At 37.7% G+C, this 12,793-nt stretch overlaps 1 protein-coding gene across 2 annotated transcripts in view; it reads right to left on the bottom strand.

Annotated features, from left to right (window-relative positions):
• The window catches only part of LOC111523263 (selection and upkeep of intraepithelial T-cells protein 1), a 192,060-nt gene that overhangs the window by 167,158 nt on the left and 12,109 nt on the right, over nucleotides 1-12,793 (bottom strand). Inside the window, exons 5-7 of one of the 2 annotated variants that reach the window (XR_003309711.1) lie at nucleotides 11,346-11,627; nucleotides 8,283-8,397; nucleotides 6,041-6,144 (exon numbers count right to left, since the gene is read on the bottom strand). Coding sequence is in view for 1 of the 2 variants with exons in the window: in XM_023187725.1 (XP_023043493.1) it covers nucleotides 6,041-6,148; nucleotides 8,287-8,397; nucleotides 11,346-11,627 (501 nt within the window). In the remaining variant the exon portion in view is untranslated. Of the gene's footprint in view, nucleotides 1-6,040; nucleotides 6,149-8,282; nucleotides 8,398-11,345; nucleotides 11,628-12,793 lie in introns of both variants that reach the window. The other variant, XM_023187725.1, reaches the window with a different exon arrangement.

The following is a 12,793-nucleotide window of genomic DNA, read 5'->3' as shown; positions in this document are numbered from 1 at the left end:
AATGGCACATCCTTTAAAACTCACCACATAATTGGACATAAAACAGTCCTCAACAAATGTAGAAAAAAAAAGTATACCAAAAACAGTCTCAGATCACAACACAATAGAAATAGAAGTCAGGACAATGAAAATTGCTCAAAATGATGCAATTACATAGAAATTAAATAACATGCTCTTGAATAACTTTTGGGTAAATAATGAAATTAAGAAATCAAGCAGAAAGAATCAGAAAAGAGATATAACATACCAAAATCGCTGGGACACAGCTAAGGCAGTGTTCACAGGGAAATTCATAGCACTAAACGCCCACATCAGAAAGTTAGAAGGATATAAAATTGACGACTTAACTTTACAACTGAAAGGATTAGAGAAGCGAGAGCAAATCAACCCCAAAGTCAGCAGAAGATGAGAAATTACAAAAATCAGAGCTGAACTGAAGGAAATTTAAACCCAAAAAACATTGTAAATATCAATAAATTAGAAGTTTTTTTTTTAAAGTAACAAAGTAGGCCACAACCATCTAGAGTAATAAAGAAAATAGAGACGATCCAAATAAATTCAATTAAAAATGATTAAGGGAATGTTACTACCGACCCCACAGAAATAAAAACCACCATCAGAAATTACTATGAACACCTCTACAAACTAGAAAACCTAGAAGAGATGAATAAATTTCTGGACACATACACCCACCCAAGACTTAGCCAGAAAGAAATTGATTCCCTGAACAGACCAATAACAAACTCCAGAATTGAATCAGTAATAAATAGCCTACCAACCAAAAACAGCTCAGGGCCCAATGGATTCACAAGCAAATTCTATCAGCTGTACAAAAAATACTTGGCAGCATTCCTACAGAAACAATTCCAAAACTTGAGGAGGAGGGATCTCTCCCCAACTCATTTTATAATGACAGCATCATCTTGATACTAAAACCTGACAGAGACACAACAACAACAAAACAGATCAGGCCAATATCCTTCCTTAACATTGAGTCAAAAATTCTCAAGAAAATACTTCAAATCAGATACAGCAGCACATCAAAAAGCTTATCCACCATGATCAAGTAGGCTTTTCTCCTGGAATGTAATATTGTTTCAACATACACAAATCAATAAATGATTTATCACATAAACAGAGCTAAAGACAAAAACCACATGATTATCTCAACAGATGTAGAAAAGGCTTTCAGTAAAATTCAACACATTATTTTAAAAACTCTCAATAAACTAGGTATTGAAGAAGTACACCTCAAAATAATAAGAGCCATCTATGACAAACCCACAGCCAACGTTATACTGAATAAGCAAAAGCTAGAAACATTCCCCTTGAAAACTGGGACAAGTAAGGATGCTCTCTCTCACCATTTCTGTTCAGCATGGTATTGGAAGCCCCAGTCAGAGCAACCAGGCAAGAGAAATAACTAAAGCACATCCATATAGAAAGAGAGGAAGTTTGCAGATGACATTATTCTATATCTAGAAAACCCCACAATCTTGGCCCAAAAGCTTTTTCAGCTGAAAAACAACTTCAACAAAGTTACAGGATATGAAATCAATGTACAACAATCACTAGCATTCCTCTACACCAACAACAGCCAAACCAAGAGCCAAATCAGAAAAGCAATCCCATTCACAATTGCCACAAAAAGAATAAAGTACTTAGAAACATAGCTAACCAGGGGGGATGAAAGATTTCTACAATGAGAAATACAAAAAAAAAACAAAGAAACAAAAAACTGCTCAGAGAAATCAGAGAAGACACAAATTTTAAAATCCCATGCTCATGGATAGGAAGAATCCATAACATTAAAATAGCTATACTGCCCAATGCAATTTATAGATTCAATGCAATTTCCATCAAAATACCATCATTATTCTTCACAGAGCAAGAAAAAAATATTTTTAAATCCATGTGGAACAGAAAAAAAGCCCATTGGCAAAGGCAATCCTAAGTAACAAGAACAAAACTGGAGGCATTATATTACCTGACATCAAACTGTACTATAAGGCTACAGTAATCAAAACAACATAGTACTGCTATAAAAACAGGTACATAGACCAATAGAACAGAAATATAGCCCAGAAATAATGCCACACATCTATGATCATCTGATCTTCAAACTGATAAAACTTCAAACTTCAAAACTGATAAAAACAAGCAATGAGGAAAAGAATCCTTATTCAATAAATGGTGCTAGACTAACTGGCTAGCCATATGCAGAAGACTGAAGCTGGACCCCTTCTTTATGTCATATACAAACATCAACTTAAGACAGATTAAAGACTTAAATGTAAAACCAAAAATTATAAAAACCCCAGAAGACAACCTAGGCACTACCATCTTGGACACTGGAGAAGGCAAAGATTTCATGACAAAGACACCAAAAGCAATTGCAACAAAAGCAATAATTGACAAGTAGGTTTTAATTAAACTTAGGAGCTCCTGCACAGCAAAAGAAACTATCAACAGAGTGAAAAGACAACTTACAGAATGAAAGAAAATATTTGCAAACCATGCATCTGACAAAGGTCTACTATCCAGTATCTGTAAGGAGCTTAAACACATTTACAAGAGAAAAACAAACAGCTCATTAAAAAGCAGGAAAGGACATTACTTCTCAAAAGAAGCATACATGTAGCTAACAAGCATATGAAAAAAAGGCTCAATATCACTAAGTTTTTAGAGAAATGCAAGTCAAAATCACAATGAGATACCATCTCACACCAGCCAGAGAATGGCTATAATAAAAAAGCCAAAAAATAATAGATGCTGGCAAGGTTGTGGAGAAAAGGGAACATTTACACACTGTTGGTGGGAGTGACGGGAGTGTAAATTAGTTCAAGCATTGTGGAAAGCAGTACAGTGATTCCTCAAAGAGCTAAAAAAAAGAACTACCGTTAGACTCAGAAATCCCATTACTGGGTATATACCCAGAGGAATATAAATCACTCTACCATAAAGACACATGCAGAGGAATGTGTCTCTGCACATTCACAATAGGAAAGACATGGAATTAACCTAAATGCCCATCAATGACAGATTGGATAAAGAAAATGTCGTATATATACATCATGGAATACTGTGCAGCCATAAAAATGAATGAGATTATGTCCTTTGCAGGAACATGAATTGAGCTTGAGGCCATTATCCTTAGTAAACTAATGGAGGAACAGAAAATCAAATACCACATGTTTTCATTTATAAATTGGGAGCTATGTGATAAGAACTTATGAACACAAAGAAGGAAACGACAGATACTGGGGTCTACTTGAGTGTGGAGGGTGGGAGGAGGAAGAGGAGCAGAAAATATATTAGGTACTGGCATTAATATCTGGATGATGATATATGTACAATAAACCTCTGTGACATGTGTTTATCCGTGTAAGAGACCTTTGCATGTACTCCCAAATCTAACATAAAATGTAACCTGGGGGAAAGAAAAGAGAATTGTCTAGCCATGACTTTTCCCACTTTTTAGTGAAATAATAATAATAAAATTGATGTGTTGCTTCAGTTTCTTGTATATCCTGGATTAGTCTCTTGTTGGATGAATAGTTGGCAAATATTTTCTCCCATTTAACAGGTTCTTTCTTTCTTCTGTTGATTATTTATTTTGTGGCATGGGAGATTTTTAGTTTAATATATTCCCATTTGCCTATTTCTATTTTAGTTGTCTGTGCTTTTGAGGTCAAAGTCATAAAATATTTGCTTAGACTATTGTCAAGTGTTTCCCCTGTGTTTTCTTTTAGAATTTTTTTTTTTTTTTTTTTTTTTTTTTTTTTGAGACGGAGTCTTGCTTTGTTGCCCAGGCTGGAGTGCAGTGGCCGGATCTCAGCTCACTACAAGCTCCGCCTCCCAGGTTTACGCCATTCTCCTGCCTCAGCCTCCCGAGTAGCTGGGACTACAGGCGCCCGCCACCTCACCCAGCTAGTTTTTTTGTATTTTTTTAGTAGAGACGGGGTTTCACCGTGTTAGCCAGGATGGTCTCGATCTCCTGATCTCGTGATCCACCCGTCTCGGCCTCCCAAAGTGCTGGGATTACAGGCTTGAGCCACCGCACCCGGCCAATTATCTCTATACAATATAATATATATACACATACATACATACATGCAAGTGCTGGCAAATACGTAACGAAATTAAAACCCTCATGCACTTTTAGTAGGAATGTAAAAGGGTACAGCCACTGGGGAAAACCATATGGTGGTTCCTCAAAAAAATAAAAATAGGATTACCACATGATCCATCTGTTCCACTTTGGGTATACACGCAAAAGGAATTAAAAGGAAGGGCTTGTGGAGATATTTGTACCATCCTATTTATAGTAGGATTATACACAATAGCCAAGATATGAAAGCAACACAAATGCCAATTGATGGATAAGTGGAGAAGCAAAATGTGCTATATTCATAAAATGGAATATTAGTCTAAAAAGGAATGGAATTCTTCAATGTGCTATAGTATGGATGAGCATTGAGGACATTATACTAAGTGAAACAAGTCTGTTATAAAAAGACAAATATTTCTATAATTCCACTTATATGAGAAACTTTGAGTACTGAAAATCATAGAGACCAAAAGTAGAATGTGGGTTGCCAGGGCTTTGACAGAGGGGCAAATAGGGAATTATTGTTTGATGTGTACAGAATTTCAGTTTGGGAAGATGAAAAAGCTCAGGTGAATTGTGGTGATGGGTGCAAAACAATGTGAATGTACTCAATGCGTCCAAACTGTACACTTAAAAGTGGTTAAAACAGTACATTTTATGTTATGTAGATTTTACCAAAATAAATAATAAAATTTTCTGTTTTTGAAAATACTTTGTGGGAGAATGTATCCCACAGAGTGGAAGAAAATATCTTTAAAACATATATTGACAATGACTTGAATCTAGAATACATTACCTCTCAATTTCATGATGCATTTACAATATTTTTTCCTTTCTGTTTTCCCTTAAAACAGTATACTAATATTTTTGAAACACACGGTGAAGGCATGCAAGTGCCCGAGTTGGGATCCTGGCTCTGCCATTATTTAGCTAGGTCATCTTGGATTAGATATTTAGCTTCCTTCTGTACCAGAATGTGTCACCTGTAATATCTCTTTCACTAAAGATTGAATATACTAATCTGTATAAAATTCTTAGCACATGTAATAAGCATGTAATATATATTAACTAATATCAAATCACTTTGCTCCTTTTCTTCTGGTAAAGGTGGATGTGCTATTTAGTCTACAGTCATTATTCACTGGCTGAGGTATGGACATTTTTGGAGTAAAATACAAAAAACACTTTAACCTTAATTTGGTTTAAGGCCATTTGTGTCTTCATTTCACAGGAGTAAATTATTGAAAAAAATCCTCTGAAGAGTCCAGCCCTACTTTATAACTTGTGATTTTTGGCTATAGCTCCAGCTTATGAAGAAGAATGACTTTGACTGATTATTGCCTTGCATATGTCATTTCCACAGGGACTTCAAAGATAAAGCTGAGGGCACATGTCAACGATGTTGAGTTCAGCTATCACAACATTTTCAAAATTACCGTTTCCATTTTACCAAAAAGGAAAAGAATCAGTTTCAGGTGTCGATGCAGACCATGAAATTTAGCAAACTGTGTGTCAACATGTGAATAATTTTGAGAAGAGTGCCTTTTGATTTACATTGGATATCTGAAAAAATACTTATGACCTAAAATGTTTACGATATACTGAATTATTATCCCTTCTAGACTAAAAGTATGGTAAAAATCAGCATAATTTATTTGATCATGTGATGTCCGATGTTTGACAAAAATAAAGCTATCAACTAAAAGAAATATTTTCTTTTCCTAGGAGCAGAAGTATCAGGAGTTTGTAGCATTAAGCTCACAAACTTTAGGAGGTTGGATTCCAAATCCCAGGACATGAGGTCCAAGTATGTAGTGTTCCAGTAGTTCAAACAAGTATCATTGCTCTTTAGCTTAATGTCTTGCCAGAGAATGGACATGTAGAAAAGGAGATACTTTCAGCAAGTTCCCATCCTTTTAATCCACGTACCTCTGTTTCTGTGATGCAAAGTAATAGTGAGTCCAGTGATTACACACACTGAAGAGAAGACTATCCCAATGCCTATCAGGCAGGGAGAATTCCAGTCACAGCACCTACCTGAAAAAGAAGAGATATTGTAATTATTAGTAATTGGCATGGAGGCACTTTATATTGGAGCACAATGTGTCAAGAAATCAAGAGGTGTATTTTGATGCCACCCCCCTGAATTCATTTAGATTTGGACTAAGGCTTAGGTCTAAAGATCAGAGAGCTGTGAGTGACAGAGACAAGAAGAACGGCTGTTTCTAAGATGGGACAGGTTTGGGTTGAGGCTAAACAGGTCTGGAGGAAAACAAACCCTTCTTTCTCTCCATCTAGTCCATCAATCAATGGGCTTCATTAGAGCACTAGCTGGAGTTACGCTCCGATTGTTATCATTTTACCTGGGCTTGAATGAGGCTGGGAGTACAATAGCTCTGGAGACCTGTGAACTGCCTAAAGGATCATATGAGCTTTGGATATATGAATCTCATGAGTAAAAGTAAAAGTGTTTTCAACAAAATAATATTAAAAATCTTCTTTAGCACATGTAACAGCAACATCATTTGGCTATCTAGTCTGTCCATAAAATAGTCTATGATGTGGTGCTTACTACCACAGGTGATGCCATTCCACCACTGGAGTGTTACAGGCACACTGGAATTTAGTGGTCAAGATATGGAATACAAGTGTCCATGTGGCTTATAATCGATCTTGTTTCCTACCATTACAAGCTGTGTGATTTTAGGTGCAATAGTTAGCTTCGGTGTGTTTATTTTCATAATATAGAAATTAGAGGCATAATAAAATTTAATTCAAAGTGTATTATGGAAGTGAAATGTACTAATTTCTGTAAATCTGTTGGTGTGGAGTTTTTCAGTAGTAAAAATACAACTAATGTTAGCCTCTAATGATGATGTAATAATTGCTATTATAAAACGAATTCTGCATCCTTAAAAATGATTTATTCCAACTGATTCACCAACACCTTTTAAATAAAGTTGAAGAGATTTTCAGAAACTCAAATTATGCCCATGAGAAACAGTTGGATAACTGGGCACACTCAGTTTGGCAAAGGTCAATTTAGAGATGCTCCTGACTACTAATCTCTGAAGAGCTATCTGGGAAATGTCAGTTGTTACACATGTGACCTTAGAATGTTCAATAAACTGTAAGATACACAGAAGCAGGTCAGTATTAAACAAGGAAAAGCATTAAAAAATGTATTGAAGTAGAAATATTAGAAAAAACAAATCTCTAAAAACTTGGATAGTGTAAATAAGCCGATAGAAGCTACAATACAGTTTATTTTGCAGAACAGCAGCTAGCAGGGGTGAATGTTGGGAACTGGTGGCTTTCTGGTGGAGTGGTGTCTTCCCCAACCACAGTGGTGGAAAATGGCAGTTCTGAGGGTCATATAACAGAGTTCAGGCCAGAAGAGCAGCTGGAAATGTAAAGGGAAAATCCAAGAAGTGGAGAGACGTGCAGCAGGACCAAGACTCAAATCCTTCACTGACAGCAGAACTACCCATGGTGGGAAGAGGACCAGGGGCCTGGTGAAAAGCAGGAGGAGGCCACAGGAGACTCTACTCTTCAAACACAGAGCGCTGCTGGAAGAGATCTGTGAATCTGAAGCTTCTTAAATTAAGCGTAACCCCAAATCATGAACAGCTGTTTTTTTTCTCTTAAATTTTCTTGCTTATCTTGCAAGTTCTCCCAATCGCCGCCCCCAACACCGTAGTTGACAATGAATGAAAACATTTTGTTTCAGGAAAAGTAAACCACCTGGTGTTGCAGCTAGTGTAACTCTCCCTATGTGGTATATTTTCCTGATGCTGTGCAGTTAAAACTTTATTTTATGCCCTGAAGGGTCATTGGCCCCTTTAAGAAATCAAGTGAGAAATACGTGCAAATTTTGTTAGGTGTTAAATGCTAAAAAGCTTTCCCAGGCTGTTTGAAAATCTGTCACCATAAGGAAAATGGGTTTCAACTTGGTTGAGATACAAAAATATCACACTTTCAGATAACAGCATTGTCAACAGCTCCAGCAGCAAAAGAGAACAGTACATAGGATCAAGGAATGGGTGGAGAGCACATGTATAACATACATCCCAGAGTTCAGAACTTCCTGAGACAGGCAGACCTGAGAATTATGGGTCATGCAGCTTTAGCTTTCCCACCCCCATTAGCATCTCTCATCCTTTAAGCCAACTTACGTTGCTCTCTTTGCTGTAGCTCAACACTGGACATCATAATGAAGAATAGCAGAACAACCAAGATTGCAACTAGAATCAGTATCCAGACAGAATCCCATGGAAATAGTTTATCTGAAATAGGGAGTCACAAATCTTACCACTTAGGAAACTTGAACCCACCAAACTAGAAATGATGATTCATCCAAAGCATGTTTCTATTTAATACCTATCACCTTTGAATATAAACCAAGTCCAATTTGGGAATTATAATTGAACATGTGAAAAATGGGATAGGATCTGGAGTAGGGCAGAGCTGAATGTGAGTTAGTTTGAAGATGGAGGACAGGTGAGTGAAGGCTGCTGTTCCATGTTTTTTGTTTGTTTGTGACAGAATCTCACTATATCGCCAAAGCTGGATCGCAGTGTCGCAATCACTGCTCATTGCATCCTCAACCTCCCTGGCTCAAATGATCCTCTCACATCAGCCTCCTGAGTATCTGAGACTACAGGCACATGCCATCATGCCCAACTAATTTTTTACTTTTTAATTTCTCGTAGAGACAAAGCCTTGCTACGTTGCCTAGGCTGGTTGCAAACTCCTGAGCTCAAGGTATCCTACCTGCTAGACCTTTCAAAGTGCTGGGATTACAGGCACGAACCATGGCACCTGGCCTCTTCTGTGCTTTCTGACATTTAGTGGATAGAGATAAAATCTCCCTGAGATATCTCTATTCCCAGGACTGTAACTCATGTTCAAAGTTTGTGCTCATTATAATTCTTTTAAATCATCATTTTTTAAGTGCAGATACTTTAAAAAAACATTTTTCACTAAAGTTGTAAATAAATCAGCAGGACTTCCCTTGGCCCTTACTTTTTCTTTCTTTGTTTTATTCATATATATCCTGCTATGAACTGGGGGGAAGGAAGGTATGTAGTTTAGTCCTCCTTTATCCCCTGTAACTGTTTGTATTGCTGTTTCTGACACAACCATAATATGAAGCTTTTTTCCTAGAAAATCAAACGAGAAAATAAATGCAAAAATGTTTGAATGTAGTAAATTGCTAAAATTGTTAGGGGAGTCATTCCTGTAAGTGATAATATCCCCCTCAGCATGTGGCTCTCACATTAATTTCATGGACATACACAAACACTAGCACATTCATATTTACTTGACAGTTTACAAGACACTGTATTTCAGTCATTTAAGTATCAATTATTTATTGCATTCCTGCTATGTGCTGTGCAATATTTGAAGCACTTGGAGTGTATCAGTGTATAAAACCAACAAAGATTTCTATCTTCAGATTTTAGAGGGAGACAGATAAGTGACAAAAAACATAATAAATAAGTTGTATGGTGGGCTAAATGGTGAAAATAATATGGAAAAAAGAAAAATTAAGTAAGGTAAGGAGAGAAAGAATCAAGTAATTTGGGGGCAGGTGGCACTTTTTTCAAGCTGGTTTGTCAAGTTACTCTATATTAGGGAAGTTGAATTGAGCAGAGACTGGAAGGACATAGGGGAAGTTAAAGCATTCTAGGAAGAGGGACCAACTAGAGCTAAGCCTCCAAGGCAGGAGCATGTCTGGCCGGTTTGGGAACAGGAAGGAGGTCTGTGTGACTAGAGTAGAGTGGACAAAGGAGAGTGTTAGGATATGAGGTCAGATGGGTAATGGGGCAGAGATAATGCAGGACATTGAAGGGCATTTTACTGTGAAAACAAGGGGGAGAAATTGCAGGGTCTTGAACAGAGGGTTTCTATTTATATGATGAGGATGTACCACAGTAGACAAGAGTAGAAATAAGAGGACATTTAGGATGCTCTTACCAAAGTTTAGACCATGGGTGATGGTGTCTCAGACTTGGATAGCAGTAGTAAGTTGGTGAGAAGTGATGAGATGCTGGATATATTTTAAAGGTAGAGCTAACAATATTTCTTGTTAGATGTGATGCAGAATATGAGAGAAAAATTGGTGTCAAGGATGAATTCAATAATTTTGTTCTGAGAAACTGAAAATATAAGGTGTGATTGGTCTGGTCAGGCATGGTGGCTCATACCTGTAATTCCTGCACTTTGGGAGGCTGAGGGGGGCTGATCACGAGGTCAGGAGTTGGAGACCAGCCTGATCAAAATGGTGAAACCCCATCTCTACTGAAAATACAAAAATGAGCCAGGCGTGGTGGCACACACCTGTAATCCCAGCTACTCAGGAGGCTGAGGCAGAAGAATCGCTTGAACCCAGGAAGTTGAGGTTGCAGTGAGCCAAGATCGTGCCATTGCACTCCAGCTTGGGTGACAGAGCGAGACTCTGTCTCAAAAAAACAAAAACTGTGACTGGAAAGACATTAATTAAGCAAATTGGCAGGTAATCAGGAGTTAATTTTATGATGTGTTTGGTTCAGGATATTTATTAGACTTCTATGTGGAGATGTTGAGTTTGAAGATGAAAACAGAGTTTGGAGAGAGGTCTGGGCAGGAGATACTATTGGAGGAGCCACAGTCACATTGATGGTATTCCAAGTCTTGAGACAGAATGAGGAAAGGCTCACATCAGAGGAAAGGCTCAAAAAACTAAATCTGGGAAACAGAAAACCAAATATTGCATGTTCTCACTTATAAGTGGGAGCTAAATGATAAGAACACAGGGACACGTAGAGGGGAACAACACACACTGGGGCCTGTTGGAGAGTGGAAGGTGGGAAGAGTGAGAGAATAAGAAAAATAATTAATGGGCACTAGGCTTAATGCTTGGGTGACAAAATAACCTGTATGACAAACCTCCATGGCATAAGTTTACCTATATAACAAACCTCAACATGTACCCCTAAACTTAAAATAGAAGTTAAAAAACAAAACAAAAACTGTGTCCTGGGAACCTGAATAGCAAGAAGACAGAGTGAAAAGAAAAAGACTGTAACAAAAAGGATAAGAAACAAAACAAGCAAGAAGACAATTAATAAAACCAAGAGAAAGTAATGTCTTGGAAACCAAGGGAAGAAAGTATGCATATGATTTTTTCCTCTTTAATTTACAAATTTTATGGCAATGGCCATCATGTGAAGAACAAACACTCAGATCACACCTGATAAGACAATGCTTGCCCTTTCCTCTTGACCAGTTACAGGGTTTCGAAGGTAGCAAGTGATGTTGCCATGGGAGCTATCTCTAAGGAGAAGGCTCATCTTCATGTTGAACAATTTGTTTCTATCCTGCGAATGGGATTTTGATGAAGGTGGAATGATCTCTCCTCTGCTGTCTCTCCATTCCATTTGAGGCTGTGGGAACCAACCTTCTGAATTACACTCCACTAAAAGACCTTTGGTATTCGGAGGATGAATAAGAAATTGTATTTCTAAACTTGTAGCTGGTTGGAAAACAAAAAGGGAGAAACTATATTTAGGGGAAGAGAAGAGAACAGAGAACAGAGGGGAAAAGACTTCCTGCCCCCTTTCATCCCTGTGTCCTTCGATATTGATAGCTAAACTCTATGGGGCTGATTGTCATGACAAGCCATTTGAAAAGGAACAGGGATAAGCCACACTGAAGTGTTGTGATAAATATATTAACAACGTAGTCCAAAGTAAGTGAGGTGAGAAAATGCCTGTTTTTTCATTTATTCTTTCACTCAAAATGTGGGCTATTAACTAAATTCACATAACTCGACTAGGTCCTTGGATTATGATATACAAAAAAATCAAGATCTCAGTCCTCATAGAATTTATGGCTTAATGTTTTTTCTTTTATCTTCACCATTAGCCACTTCTGAGCCACCATAACAAATTACAAATAATAAACATTATAAATGCACATTTGCAACTTTAATTAAAACTTTAACTTTTATGTATTTTGCATACAATAGGTATTTTTACATGCAATATGTTTCACTTAAAAATACATAATACATTAGTGTTTTCAAGATATGATATATACCACTTTAGAGAAAATAGATAAGGCTTTAGAGAAAATAGATAAGAAAAAAGAAATTTTCAGGATTTACCTGGGACCTAAGTCTTGCCTAATATGTGGGCAAAGAAAGAATGAACAGAGATTTAAACTGTGACTCTAGAGTAGCTCTGTCTAATAAAATTTTCTGTAATGATGGAAATATGTGTGCCCTCTAATACAGTAGCTGCTTGCCACATGAGATGACTAAACAACTGAAATGTGGCCATTGAGACTGAAAAACTGAATGCTTAATTTTATTTAATTTTCATATGTCCGGAGCCATGAGGCCCGGAGTTAGCCAACCTCTGTTGCTTGATCTCCGCAAAGCGGAGACAAAATGGCACATTTCCGGGTTCTTCATTATAAACTGTTCCCGCACGCGCCTAAAACCTTTCCCCCGCGCGCCTAAACCTTTCCCGCGCGCGCCCAAACTTTTCCCGCACGCGCCCAAACCTTTCCCGCACGCGCCGACTTTTTCCGCGCCCAGGAAGATATGCAGCCTACGGCGCAGGTGCGATCCCGCGCCCAGGAAAATTACAAACCCACGGCGCATGCGCAATTGTAATTTGAGAAGACCGCCCCCCC

The sequence above is a fragment of the Piliocolobus tephrosceles genome, chromosome 1 (genome assembly GCF_002776525.5).
Source record: "Piliocolobus tephrosceles isolate RC106 chromosome 1, ASM277652v3, whole genome shotgun sequence".
Taxonomy (NCBI): Eukaryota; Metazoa; Chordata; class Mammalia; order Primates; family Cercopithecidae; genus Piliocolobus; species Piliocolobus tephrosceles.
Note: the sequence above shows the minus strand (reverse complement) of the source record. Positions and strands in the feature narration are given on the sequence as shown.